The 18,519-nt window shown below is 40.4% G+C and overlaps 1 protein-coding gene across 1 annotated transcript in view; it reads left to right on the forward strand.

Moving 5' to 3' along the window:
* The first annotated feature begins 11,335 nt into the window (after positions 1 to 11,335).
* The window catches only part of CMC1 (C-X9-C motif containing 1), a 42,464-nt gene continuing 35,280 nt past the window's right edge, over positions 11,336 to 18,519 (forward strand). The window contains exon 1 of the mRNA XM_066320142.1: positions 11,336 to 11,447. Within this exon, the coding sequence (XP_066176239.1) occupies positions 11,423 to 11,447 (25 nt within the window). The 5' untranslated portion in view covers positions 11,336 to 11,422. The remainder of the gene's footprint in view (positions 11,448 to 18,519) is intronic.

Below are 18,519 nucleotides of genomic sequence, written 5' to 3' on the forward strand. Positions count from 1 at the left end.
GTACCCACAAGGACTTGAATGACAGAAAGTTCATTTTTCTCCGAATGAACATCTGATTAGAGTAGCCCATGCTTTACCCCCCTTTGGGAGCCATGCTGTCAGCCAGCAAAGCCATGGTGGTCGTGGTAGCTGTCACTGCATATCCAACAGCTGCTCCGTTACACATTTCCTAACCTGGCAAGAACAGCGCCGCGGAGATTCTGCCGCTTTTCCCCACCCTGGCTCTGAGCTGCCCTGGGCCCGTCCCTCCAGCAGGCAGGCTGGCCAGCAGCTCTGCCTGCAGCTGCTTCCCACCCTCCTAGCGCTGCTCCACCACAGCAGGAGCTCTCCCGAAGGTGCTCTCTATGGCCTTGGCCCTGGAGAGTGTCACCCTGCCAAGGAGCCAGAACTCCTAGGCTGTCAGCCTGCAGCTCCCTAACCTGCTTGGAACTCACAATGTGCAGAGAGCGGCACACTGTGGGGCCTTTGCTGCACCAATGGAAGGAAATTATGGGGGAAAACTTATGCTGAAGTGGACATTTTGAATTATGTTCAAGGCAGAACATGGCTTGATGGATAGAAAGTAAATCAAATAGACTCTGTATGTTGCCCCAATGTCAAAAGAATTGTGTTGGTGCAGTAGCCACGCTCTAGCAGAGTGTTAGCTCAGGACATGGGCTAGGTAAGACAGAACTCAATGCAAATTGCATTCAATAGATGGATGCCCTAACCATAACCTGCAAAGTCATTTCAGTTTAATGCTAAAGAGTTCAAAATGTGATTTTAATGACACAAAACTAGGTACCATAATATTTTCTTTGGAACAATCCTTTACATTTCTGTCTGTGTTGAAAATGTGATTAGAACACAAACAGAGCCACCACAGCTGGTAACACCTTCCTAGAGGGACTTTGCACCAATGCTGGGTGTCCTGGTTAGGATTGTGTTCTATGTCTCTCACATATGAGTAGCTCTGTGTTCCACAACGAAATCCAGAGCTGAAATCAATGTGAGGCATTTTTAAACATACTGTTCTAGAGGCCTGAAGGTATAGCAAACTGCTTTAATATATATATATATATATATATATTTAAATTAACATATATTCCTGCTTGTGCAAACCATAAAGAGCTTAAAAAATTCAATTCAAAATTTTCCCTAATTTTTTGGCTAACAAAATCATGAGTCAGTTCAAATAGTAAGAGAAGTGAATTACAATGGTACTTATGTACCATTAATATTAATAACTACCATCCTTTTTGTTAAAATACAAATATATTTAGATACTTGTAAAAGTATTTAAATCATCAAGGCATATACAGTATTTTTAATTAGATTCCAGGTTCTGGATTCTTTTTTATTGTGAATTAATGTGTGAATGGCTAAGCAGTGAATATGAAGTGACTGTAAAAACTGCATCTACAGAAAATGCAGTTCAGCCACACACCTGATTAATATTGTACATCTGTCAATGGGGGTACAAGATCAGACGTCACTCACCAACCAAATCTTCTTATATAAAAAAGTAAATCAAAACTTTCATGGACAACAAAGGATGGCAAGAAAGGCAATTAATACAACAAACTTTGAGATTAATTGTGTCGAAACCTAAATTATACTAATGAACTGAAAGACAGTGGATAACAGTATAACCACGGCATACTAATGAGTTTGAAATTGGAACCCCAGCAAGAATAGCATTTGCCAGAGATGATGAAGTTTTCTACATACTGCTTCTTCTCCTGCTAAAATTGATCAAAAGTGAACCTTATGCATTGCAAAAGGCCAAGTTGTCATATTGTAATAGAGAGCAAAAGAATAAAAAAAGTTTTTCTACGCATGATATATCAATGGAAGAAAAGATGTAACATTAAGATACTGTACTTGCAGTATATATTTCTTGAATGAAAAATCAAGAAGTATAACAAGAAGGTGGAAGAAGCACTTGTTACTAATACAATAAAAACATACTAAAAGACCTGTAATTCTCTAAGGGTGCTATGATTTCTCCATCTAACTTGGCTGTCTCCATTTTGTTAGGATTTCCTCTCTGAGGAAATCAATACTAAGCTATGCAAATTTCCACATCTTAAAACTTTCTTTTAAAAGCATCAAGAAAATACCCTCAGAAAAAATAGAACTTTTATTTCTATAGATGCCGACACAGCATATAGATAGCCAAGTGTAAAGGAATTATTCTGATACTCCAAATGCAGTATTTCTTTAGAACTCAGGGGTTAAAATCTTGCTGTTACTCCTAATCCGCTGCTCTGCATCAGAAAATCATGAAATTCAAACTTCAACTTCCCGTTCTACAGCTTATCCCAGCATGGGAATTGATTCATCACACACTGCAATCAACTTTTTGGTACTCAATTGAATACAAATGACGATACTGAGGGAGATCTATGTGCTTGTGTCATAGAACACAGTGCTCATGAAAAGAGTTGGTTTATCCACTGCAGGGATTCAGTTACATTTCCAAACACCCATTCAAAATAAAACACGGAAAGATAGAGAGGATGGGGTTTTTAATTGTTTTCTCTGCCTTTCTATTTCTCTATTTTTTTTATGTAACTGCTCATTTTTAAAAGGATTGTCTTCCATTTATCTCAATACTTTGACTTACCAGAAATACCTCTTTTGTTGTAGAAGTGCTGGGAAATCTCAGAGATGTTACAAACTTTACAGAATGTGTAGAGCACTGAATATTCTTTTCTCTATAATGTGAATTAGTCACTGAAATAAAATAAAAAGGTGTTATAAAAAGTGAGGGGAAAAAACCCCAAAAAAACTCCAAGAAAGAATGAGTTTGAAAATACTTGACCAAAAATCCCTGCTTTCCTGAGTTAACACTTAGTCCCAGTTATGTAAAAACATGACAGAAAGCTAAACATTAAAGTTACACTTTTTTTTGACATATCCCCATTCAGTCATGCCTGATGCTATGCTCCTTTCTAATTCTGCACGATAAGTCAGAAAGAGAATTAAATATCTGTATATATGAAACTTTTACTAAATTTCACATATATTACCAATGTATAATGGTAACAGATATGCAGCAGACATGCTAAATATGACATTTGTAATGTCTTCTTGCTCTCTTTGTGCTTATTCAATTCGGCTTGTTAGGCCATGCTGCAAGATTTTTGGAACAGATATGCTAACAATGCCTCAAAAAACATACTCAAATCCCTCATACTGATGGTAATGATGCATAATGATCAGAATAATGCTGAATAAATAGTAAATAATAAAAATACCAAATTCATAATCCAACACTGCATCTTATTAGGAAAAGCTGAGAAATACAGGATATACCTTAACAACCTAAGTAATTGGAGAGCAAAGAGAGAACTATGCAATTCTAAATCATAGCATCTATATTCAATTCCCAGTTTCAGTTTGCTCTAAATTAAAATTGTTACCATTGTCACTGAAGTTTCAGAACTGTCTAGCACTTTCTAGATCTTAAAAGACTCGCTTTACTAAATATTGCCAAGGGTTTCTACTGAGTATCCGTTTCTGTACCAAGCTTCAATTACATTCCATTATATGAGGACATACATGTTCTCATATAATTTTCATTTGTGAGTAAGGGCTGAATGTTGATGGTAAAGCAAAGGACGTGGTTAATCAAATGCTTTGCAGCAAAGAACTTGAATGTAGAAGTTGTCAGGCTCTTATGGCCTCCTAAATGCAACTGGAATCAACGGGATAAATCCCTCAAGTTTTCACCTACATTCTGTGTATTACAGCAGGTCACATAAATCAATCCAAAATATATCTCATGATTCTTTAGACAATACTGTGGTTTGACACATCAGCAGCGACCAACCTTTGCTGTACCCCCACCAACCAGCCATCAGAACTGGAGTCACCCAAAGCCTGTATTACTTAGGGATGCAAATATCCCAGGTAGGGAATTAGGTACACACCAGAATCAGATTACATGTTGAGAGCTGAGTTTTCAAATCAGATTTCCCCAGCATTCAGCGCCCGCTTAACACTGAAATGAGTGTCAGAAGATGAAAGTACAGCAGCTATAAAACCACAGTCAGCAACACAAAACAAGAGATGAGAAAGGGAGATGGGGGTAGAAATAACACTTGTTTGCAGGTACAATTAGAATTTATCTCTCAGCTCAAAAATATGGGACATTAAAATTTCACTGCCTTCGCCAATAAGTCTCCTGGACTCACAAACAGGCAAATGCTTAACTGCATCACATGGATAAGATTCTGGGAACAAAGAAGTTGATGTTCAAAGCAATGGATGAACATAAAGAAGCACATAAGACCTTTTCCCCTTACTGGATTTCAGATTATCGAGTCTCATGACTGCAAATTCTTCCTCTTGACAACATCCATATCTCAGTAACTAAAACCTCAGAATCAGTGCTGGTCAGTTGAGGTTCCTTAGCAGAGTAGTGTTAAACTTAAAGTCACATTGAATTTTCCAGACTGGTGAATATAGAGAAGCTAAGTGTTCAGTGTTATTATTGTTGCATCACTCTTATGCACCTAAAAACTAAAGGGGAAGGAAAAGATTTTACAAAAAACATGTTCTGACCATATCTGTCATGGTAGAAAAGCATCTCCCCCAAGTCACATTCTGTTTATCAGATTTTAAGTGAGAAGTTTGAATTAGAAACAAATGCAGTATACATATTTAATTGTAAATGTTAAGGAAGAAAAACCCAGCATCTCATATTGTATTTTTTATTTCATGGAGAAAAAGACAACCAACCAAAGACTTCTTAATAACATAAACTGAGTAAGTATGCAAATATAACATCATAGATAATTATGTAACACTATCCTACTGTAAATCTAGTTGGATAGGTGTGAGGATTTACTGTAAGTTAAATACTGAGAGCTTGGTGCATGCAAAAAGAAGCCATCTGCTGACAGAAAGATTTTTTTGAGATAGCATCAGCATCACATTCAGCAATGACATTCTTTTCTCTTTCAATTCAGCATCCTTCTCTACATACATTAATAAGTAGCTTTTGTTTCATCACTTTTTCCTTCCGTCCTGATGACGCAGATCTTATAATTTCCAATGACGACAATCCAAATGTAGAAATATGGATTGTACTTAGGCTTAATTTCCTGAATTATGAATAGTGTTACAACCTCAGGCAATCTGAATGGACTGCAAATTGAAGAGCTTGATCTTCAGATCTCTACCACTAGCATTCCTCCACAGTGTCAGGCAAACTGTTTAAGCTCTTTGTGATGGTTTTTTCCTATCTTTAAGGTTCTTCGTGGTTTAGAGACGAAAGAAGTAACTACTTCAGCTGAACTTCAAGGCAGAATGGTGATCCTACATTACAGGATGGTGTGCCCTATGAGAAGCAAACCTTTCCAGAAGTAAAGAGACAATGATTCTTAAGAGGCTCACCCAGCAGTTTAAGAGGATTTGTATGTCTAAGCAGGGATTTACTAAACAAAATGGGTATGTACAAATAAGACTAGCACTCGAACAGGACTGACTATGTAGTGCATTTCAGTTATTAAAAGCTCACTCTTTCTTTTTCTGCACTTGTAATACAACTCCTGACTCCAAGGGTGGAGCTGTAACCTCTTTCTGCATTAAAGAATGGATTGGAAAGTACCTTAGAATTTCAGAGCTTGCCTGCATAGAGATGTTCTCTGCTGTGGCACACAAAAATCCAAACAAATTAAAGCCATATCAAAGAGTGATTCAGAAATATCCAGGCTAGTACTGATGGAAAGACAGCAAGAGGGCCCTTGCGCCAGCTCACATACTTAGAGGACACAGTGGTTACTGTGGCCTAGAAGCCACACTAAACACTGAACAATTTCTTTTTTTTACATTTATCATCCAGGATTAGCCCTTCTCCGTGTGGCACATTAAAAAATGGGAAAGGGTAAAGCAAGGGAATGGCTAAGTAGCTTTTCAAAGAACATCACAAACAGAAATGAAACTCATGACTGGATGCAGAGCTGCAAGGAGGGAAAATGAAAATCCTAAGCTCCAGTAATGACTCAAATAAGTTGGTAAACAAAACTTGCTATAGCAAGTGAAAGTCACCCTACAGTTGTTGTGAATGCATTCAGACAGAAAAGCATTCTGACCACAGCCTGAAAAGTAACTGTTCTTGTAAGCAAGGTAAGGCAAACAATGAAAGCTTACAGTCTGCTTTGTTTTGGTGGTGGACGTTCCTTTCCTTTTACACTACTGAACTAATAATACCTAAAATTCTTAATGACAGTCAAGTGATTTACACTTGCTATCGAGTTTATAACTTTGGGATATATCTGAATCTGTTGATATAAAAGAAGAATTTTTAGGAAACAAAAGCCAGTGAAAGAGTCTGCTCTTGTGCGCAGTCTTCAGAAAAGGAACTGAACTGCTTTTTACTCTGCCAATCAGATCTAGTAGTGACTGGCAAAAAGAATTATTATTTGATGCAATTTTTCTTCTTGAGCAGATGGCCAGCTCCTTATACAACTTCAGCGACATCTTGCTAGAGACAGCAAGTTTTGGTAGTGACCCTGATTAGATGATCCCACCTGCCCTGAAACCTGAGTGGAAAGGTCAGGCCCATGAAGGGAAAGGTTTCATTCTTGGTCAAGTGCTAAGAAACAGTCCACAGGACTCAAGATAGGCACTGCCACCACAGAGCTTGTCACCTAGCAACATGCCAGTTGTTCTTTGAGAGCAAGAGAGAGGCCAAAGCAATGCAGTGGCAGTGCCTGCACTGTGAAAATACTGCAGAAGTCTCATGTGACTTATGTGAGGCTTGACAGGCTGCAGGTTCAGAGGTCTGCAACATACTAGCATCCACTAATATACAAAACAGGCAGAATTAGAGGCTTATAAGACACGGCAGAAATAGTTCAATATGCCTAATGCTTCTTCCGAGAGTAACAGTCTCTGCTGTAAAGACCTCCCATCCTTAAACAGACATATGGATGGGTTTAATTCTGTGGGGGAATAAATACAAAATGCTGCAACTTGTATGACAGAAAGACACTAAAACTCCTCCTTCATGTTTTTCCTCTCAAGTCAGTGAAAATCTGAGATGGCAATTGCAAATAAGACCCTCAACAACCTTGCAGTGACTCCTGTAAGAGTACGTTCCCTCCAGAAAAGAAGGAAACGTTTCTTTGATTCTAAATATTCTCATGTAAAGCTCCCCCACATCTCACACCTGTGAATGAATGTATTTCACATGGGTAAGCTTAGCAAAGAATCACAACTCTTTCTTTACTGGAAGTCATGTTTCATGAAATAAGATCAAAAACATCAACAGCGAACAAACATGTCAAAGAGGTGCCATTTGAAAAAAAGCCTTTGAACTCATTTGACCAAGGCTATTGTTAAAAAAAAAAAAATCACACCTGTGTGCAGACTCTCTTTATCTGGTAAGAACAAGGTGGGGAGACTCATGGGATAGATAATTAATCTCTATTGCTATCTATAGTTTCTTTGTTAACACTGTCTTGGTTGAAGTGTGAAAATATGTTCACACTCTGGAAAACGGGCGATTAGCTAATCAAATAACAATAAAAATCTTAGAAACACAGAAATTACTGTAACCCAACACTACTTCTGACTATATAGGGTTTTTAAAACTCTATAAGAAAAACATTCTCTCAAGCATCCTTCAAGACTATAAGGGAAGTTATCATACCTTCCCTACCGTAACAATCAGTGCAGAAATTGTGACCATCACCAGTCTATTTCCACTGCTGCACCCAGTATTTTACCCTCAGGGAATTTTTTGCAGGGAGTATTTTCTCTGCATAGACGAGTTCCAAGAAACTGTGACATAAGCAGCACTGAATAACCAGGGGCACTAAGCAGTAGCCACTGTTCTGTTAGGGCCCTCTTAAGTAGCAGCTGTGTGTATTAAGGAGTACTGGTCTCACACCAGTGCCCCAGGAGACCTCCCAATTAAGCAAGTTCGCCGGGTAAGTGTCTCAGTTAAACGAAGCATACAGTACAAACTTGTATCAAAGTGCTACATGGCAAAAGCCCCACACATTTCAGCACAACTTCACAGGCCTGCCCAAGTTGTGCAAGATTCATATGAAAAAAGATCAGACTAAACACAAATTGCATACTCCAGACTGTCATTTCAAAACTCTCTCCTGGGATAAGATACAAGTTAGACCTTATGTTTAAGGAAGACCCACTTTGCACTTTTTTTTTTTTTTTTTTAATGAAACCAATCCTTTATAGCCTTGATGTTCCTACAGGATGGAGTTCATTTTCACAGGCACTTCCACATTAAGGAAGGAAGTAAATTTATCTTTATATAAGATGATCTTATTAACATCAAGACTGCATATAAAAGCATGAAGAACACGTATTTACAAAGTGCTTTGCTTTTTTATCTGTGCTATTAAAACTCTTGATATGGCACTTAACACTTCACATCTCTCACATAGTAACTTCCTCTTTTCTGTTGATGAAAATCGTTCTGCTTCTATTCATTCAAGCTCTTGTAAGAAAATAATTTTCCTCTGTCATTGAGTCAGCCATTGTGCCACTTCCCGGGATCACTGCACTGGCTCCCAAGTCAGACACAAGATATTTATCCGAACTTAAAGCCCTTTGTGGACAGTTTCTACCTTACTGTCTTATGCCATTCCTGCTCTGTATAATGTCAGTCTCATTTGCTTATCTGTCAAGATAACACTTTCTCTGATACTTTCTCATTTCTGATAATTTCTACTGGCCTCAAATAGCCTAAGATTGTTATTAGACTCACAGCTGCATATGCCCCCCCTCAAAAACTATTTCTGACCCACAAATCTCCAGAACAAAGTAATTCTATCAGCTTTTTTTTTCCTTTGTATTTGTTCTGATATCCTCAAGCTGTGTCTTACACCCTTTTGAACTTTCCAGGGTTCATCACTGACTGTCAGACTTGGAAATAAAAGACCCAGAAAGTCCTGTTTCTGCTTTCCAGACCTGCTACCAGAAGCAGCAGCAGAGAACAACTTCTCCAAGCTACAAAACTATTGGACATTTATTTTTGCATGCACTGTTTCCATAAAAGAAGCAGCAAAGTTCTGGCCTGAAGCTGATCAAATTAATACAACACATGGAGCTGACACATAAGTTCAAATATCTTCATCAGTAAAAGAAATCTTCAGAGTTCTATTTTTGCAGGGCATATATAAACATCAGTAGCCAAGAGTTTAGGAGCAGCAAAAATTACTAACTTGACGCCTTTTTAAAAAAATCTCAACTTACTTTGAAAGCATACATTCCCCTTTTTTTGGTTCTCATGCTGAAAATTCCTCTTTGTATCATGTTTTCTTGTATTTTCTCTTTGCAGATGATATAAGAATTCTGCAGATTGGTTGGCTATCTTCTTTTTTTTTTAACACTCTCTTATATCATTGCAGAATTGGCATAGCCAAAATCCCTTAATAAAACAAATACAAATAAATTGACACATTGCATTTGCACGGCTTTGTTCAATTAAAATTCTCAAAACAACTTATAAACATTAACTGAAGTGGTATAATTTAAAGTTACAGAAAGCAATTGTAATATTCATGTTTTACTCTAAGAAATGAGATCAAACTTGCGGTTAAAAAAAGCATAAAGGCACTTAATGGTATAAAGCAGAAATGCTCTAGATCAGTAAGGCCAAGAGCATTGGTGTGGAAGATTTTGCCTACATCACGCTCTACTAATTTCTGTGAATGTATCAACACCAAGAACTTGGCTCTTAGTGTGGCCTCAAGTTGAAACAATGTATTTCAGAATAAAGAGACTAAATTTTCGTATGGGGAAAATAATGTCAATCTGGGGAACAAACTGCACTCAAAACTTTGATGGAAAATCATTTACATAATAACATAATATTATCTAAATTCCTCCTACTGAGTTTTCTAGACTGCTCATTAAGTTCCAGAGGCATACAAGGTCTATCTGGCTTGAGGAAGGCTCCTGGGCTCCTCACTTCCCTGAGAATGTAATATTTAAAACCCACCTCTCCACTGAACAGAAAGTAATAATGCCAGGTAACAGAAGAAATGCTACATTTGAAAGAATTTTTGCAGCCTCCTGTAAGAGGCTACTGCACAAAATGACTGATCTTTCTTATAACTTGTCAGTCTAAAATGTTAAAGATAGGAAAAGAGGGTAGGGCTTCCGAAAATTCTGGGTTGTATTTGTTAAAACAAGTCCCAAGTATCAGATATGTCTCCTTGCTTCTCATTTCTCTTTATTTCTAGGCAACCATGTTCTTATTTTTTAAATGTATGACAATTTCTGACAATTTATCACTTTTAAATTTATTTTTTTACTCCATGTTTTGTGTCCCGAAGTGGTTATTCTGCCTCACACAGGTAATAACTAAATGTTGGTCATTGAAATTTACTGCAGACTCCTAAATAGGAGCTGCAGGTGGGACACCAGAATTCCTGATTCCTCCATGAACCGCACCACTGTCCCAGTGACACTGAGGTGTGAGAAAGGACCTCTTGCCCGCTGACTGGGAAGCCCTTTGATGGTCAGAAACCAACTCATCGATAAAAACAGCCACCAATGAAATTCTCATCTGCCACTTCAAGTCCTTGCTGTGGAAGCCCCGGGCACGCCAAGGGCTGGAGGATGTGACAGCGGTCCCTGTTAGAGGCTGCATACACACAGACACACACACAAGATCCCCTGAGGCTCTCCAGGAGCCCGGGGCTCAGCACCCAGACCCGTCGGGAGCCAATTCTGGGCTCCTCAGCACAAGAGGGACACGGACCTCCTGGGCTGGATCCAGAAGAGCAATGAGGATGAGCGGGGGACTGGACATCTCTCTTACAAGGAAAGGCTGAAGGAGCTGGGCCTGTTCAGTACCGAGAAGAACCACCTGACAGGGGACCTTATCAATGCATATAAATATCTAAAGTGGGGGTGCCAAGAGGACGGGCTCCGCTTGGTGTTGCCAAACAACAGGCCAAGAGGCAACATCCAGAATCTGATGCAGAGGAGTTCCACTTGAACACGAGGAAGAACTTCTGTACTGTGAGGGTGACCATGGGAACGGGTTGCCCAGAGACGGTGTGGAGCCTCCCGCCCTGGAGACACTCCAGAACGATCTGGACACAGTCCCCTAGGATGACCATACTTGTGCAGGTAGGCTAGACCAGATGACTCACTGCGGTCCCTTTTCAACCTGACCCAGTCTGTGATTTTGTGATCCCTCGGTGATTGGCACAGCATGAGCCCACGCACGGTCCCCCGGCGCCGCTCACCGCAGCGTGCCGCCCCGGGCCCGCCGCGGCGCCCACACTCACACCGACACTCACACCCAGACCCAGGGCGCCCTCGGCCCTCAGCGCTCCCGCCCCCGGCCCCCGCCCGGCGCGGGGAGGAGCGGCCGCGCGGTGCCGCGCATGCGCGCAGGGCCGGGCCGCGCTGTGCGCGCAGCTGCCGCCGCGGCGCGGGGCCGCAGATGGAGCCTCCCCCCGGCGCCGCAGGTAGGGGCGGGCGGGCGGCAGGGAGGGAAAGAGGGAGGGAAGAAGGGAGGACGGCGGGGCGGCAAAGCGTTCCCCAGACTACTCACTTCACCCCCGCCCTCCTCTCCCCCGCCGCCGCTCGCCTCGCCAAGGCTTCCTGTGGGAAACCCCCGTCGCTTTCCGCTGGCCCCTCGCACCCGCCGGAGCGGGCAGCGGCCTGGGCTGCGGCGCACCGCCCGTGGGTGCTGGGAAGGGCCACCCTGGGCGACTCCGGCCGGGCCTCCGCGGGGTTCCCGGCGAGCTGGGACGCCCCTGCCGCCCTCACCGGGCTCCGGCCGCCGCCTCCCTCCTCCCCTCCTTGCCGCCGCTTCCGTGACCTCCAGCGGCAGGAGGCGGGCCGAGGGCAGCTCCGGGGAGTCCGGGAGCCCGCGGGTGCCTGCTGCAGCCTGTCTGGCCGTGTAACAAGCCTAAGGGCAAAGCACCAAGGTTATGTGGTCCTCATAAAGCCTCAAAATAAGGCGAGGCTTCGTGCTGCCGAGATCTTGTCCGAATGGTTATAGACACGTGCCCACAGGAGTGAGTGTAAGCCCCCGGCCTTTATACCCATGTAGTGTTTGCTCATTGCGCTCAGAGTGCCCGAGACAAGTGCCCTTCGGCTTAGTGTCGTACAGGGCCATTCCCTACAGCTAATGCAAGGTGTTAAGTCTCCCCATAGGTGGTGGTGACCTGCGGTGATCGTGGCTGTGCACCTCGGTCCTGCCGCCTGTGGCTGCTTCTCCAGAAGTCGCAGGATGTTGGCCAAGGCCAGGTTCTCTGTTTCTAACGGAAACTTGTTCTGGACCTGGGTCTCCAGACCTTGCAAACAAAGCGTTCACAGAGTAGTCAAGTTCTGGGTTTATTAATTGTACCCTCTAAGCATTGATCTGTTCTAAGTTTAAGAAAATGTCATTAAACTTACCACGGTATTTCAAGTGGTGGATGTTCATCTGCAGTGTAATTTCGCTTCCCTGTTGTTTTCCTTTGGGAAAAGTCTAGTTATTACATTATTAATTCACAGATTCACAGAATATTCTGAGTTGTAAGGGTCCCACAAGGTTCATCAAGTTTGACTCTTAAATAAATGGTCCTTATTGGGATCAAACCCACAACCTTGGTGTTATTAGCATCATGCTCTAATCTTAGCAATTCAACCTATTGTGATTTCAGTGCAGAACAAAAAGCCTTGCACTAAATGTTGAAGTCATCGGCATTCTGCTTCCCAATTTATCTATATAGTGACATTATCTGTCCCTCCCAAACCATCTTGTATGTTAGCTGTAGTAGAACTGCTAAGGGTGTACTTTGGGTCTCTGCTACGTGACACCAATACAGAGATTCATCTCCTGAGCAGTGACATTGCTTACTGACACCTCTCTAAATCTGCTACCTTGTTATCACTACCTTTTGCTTCCCTCCCCCCCCTCCCTATCAGTTTCTGGCTTATACAGCTCTGTTGAAAACCTCAGAATGAACCAGAAGTGGAGATGTCTAAGTGAGGCAGTGGAGGAACTGGAGCAATAGCTGCAAGAGGTGTGAGCTGCCCTTTCTGTGTTAGTAAGGTGTTAACCCAAATACCCTGGTGTGGTAGGTTTTAATGTCATCATTGTTAACTGCTTCTGGGCTCGTATACAAGAAAAAAGAGGGAGGATCAGAGTTCTGTAAATTGTTACCATGACTGATCCTTCATTTTATGGTCACAAAAGGCACAAGTATTCTCATGGCTTTGAAAGGCAGTAGGGAGTGAATTAATTACCAAGGAGTCCTCCTGAAGCTCAGATTGTAGAACCTGTGACCTGTGAATTACATCGTGGTTTGTATGGGAGGAGTTTTGTGATAGCCACAGTTTGGGAAGAAACTGTGCTCGTGTCATTAGGTGATAATATCCAATAAATAAATTGGTAGTGAACATGTTCACTAGATTTTATGTTCATAAAATCACAGATTATTGCTCTATTCCTGAGCTGGAATAGACACACAAAGATCATCTAGTCCAATTCTTGGCCCTGAACACGACTTCCCCAAGAATTACACCATGTGCCTGAATGTGTTGTCCAAATGCTTCTGGAGCTCTGTCAGGCTTGGTGTCATGAGAACTTCCCTGGAGGGCCTGTTCTAGTGCTCAGCCACCACCATCTGAGTGGAAAACCTTTTCCTAATATCCAGCTTAAAAAACCTCCCCTAACGGCTTAAAGCTTCTGCTTTTCCCCCTGTGAGAAAGCTGTAGACTGCAGTGAGGTCTCCCTTCAGTCTCCAGGCTAACAACCTTAGCTGCTCCTTGAGTGGTTCTAGGCCCTTTTTCTCCTTTAGGCCCCTTGCCGAGTTTGTAGCTCTTCTAAAGTTTTATATCCTTCTTGTATTGTGGTGCCCAAAACACACAGCACTGGAGGTGAGGCTGCCCCAGTGCGGAGCAGAGCAGGACAGTCCCCTCCCCTGCCCAGCTGTGGTGCTGTCCCTGATGCCCCCAGAGGCTGGCCCTCCTGGCTGCCAGAGCACTGCTGACTCACGTTCAACTCACCATCCACCAGGACCTCCATGTCCCTTTCTTGCAGTGCTGCTCTCCAGATGCTTTTTCCCCAGTCTGTCTGTACATCCAGAATTGCTCCATCCCAGGTGCTAAACTGGGTTAAACTTCACATGGTTGGTGATTGTTCAGCCCTTCATTTGTTCAGGTCTTCCTGGAGGGTCTCTGCCTTTGGGGGAGTCAGCACCTCCTCCCAGTTTAGGAAAACTTTTGTTTTATCTTTCTCCAAAATGAATGTGCTGCAGCCCAGCGTTGAATCTGATTTTTGTATGCAGCAGTTCCAAAGCTACGTAGGGTGCTGTTTTTAGTAGTAGAGGCCATGGGTTATGAGAAAGCTCATTTTATTTTTAATGTGCACTTGGTTATAGCTGTCATTTTCAGGTGGTGATGTTTGGATCCCTAGTTGAAGATTCACAGATGTGTAAAGTGGAGTCATGGACAATAGCTGAGATTGAAAATGCAGGTTTTGGTACCTATCCTTGACACAGAACTTAAAAGCAGAGGGTCTGAAGACTGATTTGATATTTTTCCCGAGCTTCTTAATGTGTCTATTTCTTCATGTCAGGTGAAAGTCTAGGTTGTTAAATACCGCAGCAGTTTTATTAATGGATGGAGAAAATTGGACTTCCAGAATGGATGTGACTTGTTTCAAAGTAGAAAGGGCAGTAAGACTAGAGCTAGAAGAATACACTGAAAAGAATGAAATTATAGCTTCAAAAGATAGAAAGGATAAAATAGTGGGGGATAAAGCAATGTTGAATTTAAAGGGGAAAATGTAGAAGTAAAAGAAAAAGTTGCTTTTCAGCTGTTCTTTTTCAACTTTTAGTTAAACTTCTTTTAGGTAAGTTTTGTGATTAATAACAGAAGTTTCCAGAATAACATCTGCAATCCTTGTGTTAATGTAACTTAAAGCTTTTAGCCTTGTCACCCCATGCTCTGAAACTTAAGAGAACACTGGTGTGTTTTGATCATATCCCTGATGTTAGTTTCTAAGATGTTCAGTCATTTATATTTTATGTACTGATTGTTCATTTACTACACAGGTACAGAAGTCAAAGGTAGGCATTGCCTTTTACTTGCCTCTTAATCCTCACTTCCAGTTAAAGAATTTTTTTAAAAAATGCAGGAAGAAGGATATTTGGTCCTGTTATTCATAAGCCTTGCTCTTCATTTGTGTGTGATGTTCTTTATTTACAATGAAAGGTGTAAATGTTATCTTGAAAGGAGTGGCTGCAGAGCTAAATATTCAAGCTCTCAAGGAGTTTGGGCCAATTTGTCTCTGTAATGAAACTTTTATTTGTGATACACGTTGTTTTTCATTACACATTGTCAGATACTTCTGAAAATTAGTGAGGAGGACTATATAGTGCTGGAGCAGCTGATTAGTGGTATTGGGCATGGTGGCAAATCTTAGGTAGTTAACATCTCCTCTTCTAATAACTGGGGGATTTGTTGTTTGTTAGAGTTTCCTGCATCCCTTCATCGTCCGTATTGGGTACTTTGCTCTTTCTATGTTGGATTTGCCTCTTAGTCATCTCTTGTTTCTGGTGCAAATTATTGCACAGTTTCTTATGCCACTGTTTAGCTCTATTTTATGTGATCTGTTTGGTTTATACAATTCAGATAGTTGGTGTTTTTTCAGGACCTTTCTCTGTTTCTAACTCCCAGTGGAAGTAAGCAATAAATTCTTGGACACCATTCCGTGTTAGTTAAAAAGGGTGTAGAGGAAACAGGGATTGTACACTTGGGACTGATTTCAGACAAGAGGTGCTCGGATGTGTGGGCTTGACTTTTTAAAAAGCATGCAATGCTATCCTGTGCGTAGGAATTGAATTGTGTCTGTGCTGTTAGTATATTTTGGCATCTCAGAAAAAAACCTGGAATGTGGATTTGATGCTGAAATCCTGCTGCATGGTATTTTGTTTAAGTAACAGAAAGTTGTGTTGAGGATTTTGCACAAGTGAAAGTGCTCAGAAGCTTTACAATGGTGGAATTAGGGCTGCCTCTGCTCATTTAATCCTTGGTCAGTCCTCAGCCCTGGTTGTTACTCACTCTGTGTTTTCTGCATTTTGCTGGAATTCCCATCTGTTGTCAGATGGGATTTGAGGTGGGCTGAGGTGTTCCCTTTGTAGGTAGCTCACAACCTGAGTTTTCCTAACTGGCAGGTCTGTCATACTTGAACAATGGTATAGGCTACATGTTAATGAAGTTGCATTATTTCTAGCAGTAAATATTAAGTCCTAATCTGTAATTAATTTTCAGGCCCTGTAACTGGATTTGCTGTGTGATCAGCAGTGTTAAAATATATCCTTGTGTCAGCTTGGCTTTACTTATTACTCACTAGATGTATGAGCATTTGCAATCTGCATGTAATTAACAAGAAAGTGTGCTTTGTCAGGTCTGCTTTTCCTTTTCTTTCTAGGTATTACCGACTTGCTGTGATACAGCCATTGTTCACTTTCAGCAAACAGCATTCTCGTAATCCAGTACTGCCATATTGCAGGAACATGAGCCCCAAAGCAAAATGTAAGATAACAAATTCAGCCAGTGAAAAAGGTGAAAATTGACTTTGAGGTGATGATAGAATGGTGAGAAGTTAAAGCTTTGGAAATTTTCCCTGGTGTTGTCATCCCTGTACTCCATCTTAATTTAAAATGATGTCAGTATTAGAAAGATCTCAAAATCTGGAACGTTCTAAATACAAGTAAATTTATTCATATACATTTAAAAAAAAGAAAGGATACTGCATAGAAAAGCTGCATTGATAAGTTTCTTTTGCTTTTAAATCAGGGTTTCAGGGTATCACAGATCTAGTTTCACTTGGATTATAACGCTTCTGTCATTTCATATTGTCCTTCTATACTTTAAAACCTCAGTAGAAACTCACTACTTAAGGTTCCAGTTTGTACGAAAACACCGATGTGCAAATGAAATTACCAAATTCAGCAGCATTTCACGTATGTATAAAGGTGTTTGTTTGATCCTGGTCCATTATCTGTCAGTTCCCACTGGGTGTCTTTGACTGATAAAATTCTTTACCTGTAACAGGATTCTGCAGGGTTTTTTTAGGATTGAGGTGTACAAAGCAAGATGTTGAAATCTTTCTGTAGCTTTGACCTCATGAATTCCTTGTCGGTAAAGGCACAGAAGCCCTCCCAAAGGCTTTGGATTGGATTGGATACTTAAAGTATTAATTGATTTATCAAATTAGAATTGTAGGAAAAGGCCCTAAGATTTCAGGAAGATAAGTTGTTTTTTTTCTGCCATGACTTTAATGGGTCTATCTCTAAATGAATTTGTTCTGATGTGTGACTTAGTGTTTTCAAATAGATGTTTTGAGTAGTTGATAATATATTCAATGATACAGACTTTTTGGGTAAGGTTTTATGATGCACATATGCATAAATGATTCACATGAATTAACCTAAGAATGGTAATTTTTATTTAATACAAGGGGAATAAGCTAGGCAGAATAATGGAGATAAAAATTTTGAGTTGAATGCATTCTTTTCCTGGAGGAGTACTAAGCTCTAATTTGCTTATTCAAAGCACTGTTACAAGTTCAGTAAAATAGATCTGATTTTTTTTTTTTTTTGTAAAAAATATTAATGTCTAGAACCAATAGTCTGATAGATGAAAGTAATGTTTGCCAATAAGCAGCAGTGGGCACTGTGCTGCACCTTCTGTTATTAAGAAAAGTTTACTTTTCCAGTGTATTTTTATAATTAGCTCATAGGTAATTGCTTTAAAGCAAAACTTTTTAATGAAATAGGATATTTACTTCACAGAAACAATTTTTACCAAGTGACATGAAGAATAACTGAATCCTCTAAATCAATGCAATTTTGCAAGTTAGTTATATTATTCATTCTTATTCATTCTCCAAACCATCTCAAGTGTAGTGTATATTATAGATCTGCATATGGAAAAAATGACTGTTAAATTCAAGTTTTAGTAGTATTGTCATAGATTAAAACAGCTTCTTTGCAGTGGAGATTTTTTAAAATGTGATGTAGATTAAAAAATGGTAATTCTGCATGTATCTCTTTGGTTTTCTTCCCTTTTCGCTTTAGTAACTACTATTCCTAGTGCTAAAGTTCTCATTGATACTTTTTCAAGTTTTATTTCTTAGCTTAAAAAAGAAAGATATCTTAGAAATCTGTCTGCTCACAACTACTTGCCTTTGATGGGAACTGGTAGGAAAAAGATATTAAGGTGTAATAAAAAGAAGGTCCCCTTTATGGCTCCCTTCATGTTTTCAACCAATCTTCCAAAATAATTAAAGTCATTACTTGTAAAATTTATGTATTTTGTGGAGTGTTGTATTTTGACTTGGATTCATGAATCTTGACTGAACTTTCTACAGCATTTTTGTTAGTAAGGAACTGACTGATGTTTGAAAGTTGGTAGAACTGGGATATCAAGAAAAACGTGAGGTAGTTGCTAATTAAAATGGTATAAAGTTACAAAAACTTTCCCTGTTCTTCATATATGCTGTGATTTTTAACAAAAAAAGCAATAGTATTTCAGGTA

The sequence above is a fragment of the Sylvia atricapilla genome, chromosome 1 (genome assembly GCF_009819655.1).
Source record: "Sylvia atricapilla isolate bSylAtr1 chromosome 1, bSylAtr1.pri, whole genome shotgun sequence".
Lineage (NCBI taxonomy): Eukaryota > Metazoa > Chordata > Aves > Passeriformes > Sylviidae > Sylvia > Sylvia atricapilla.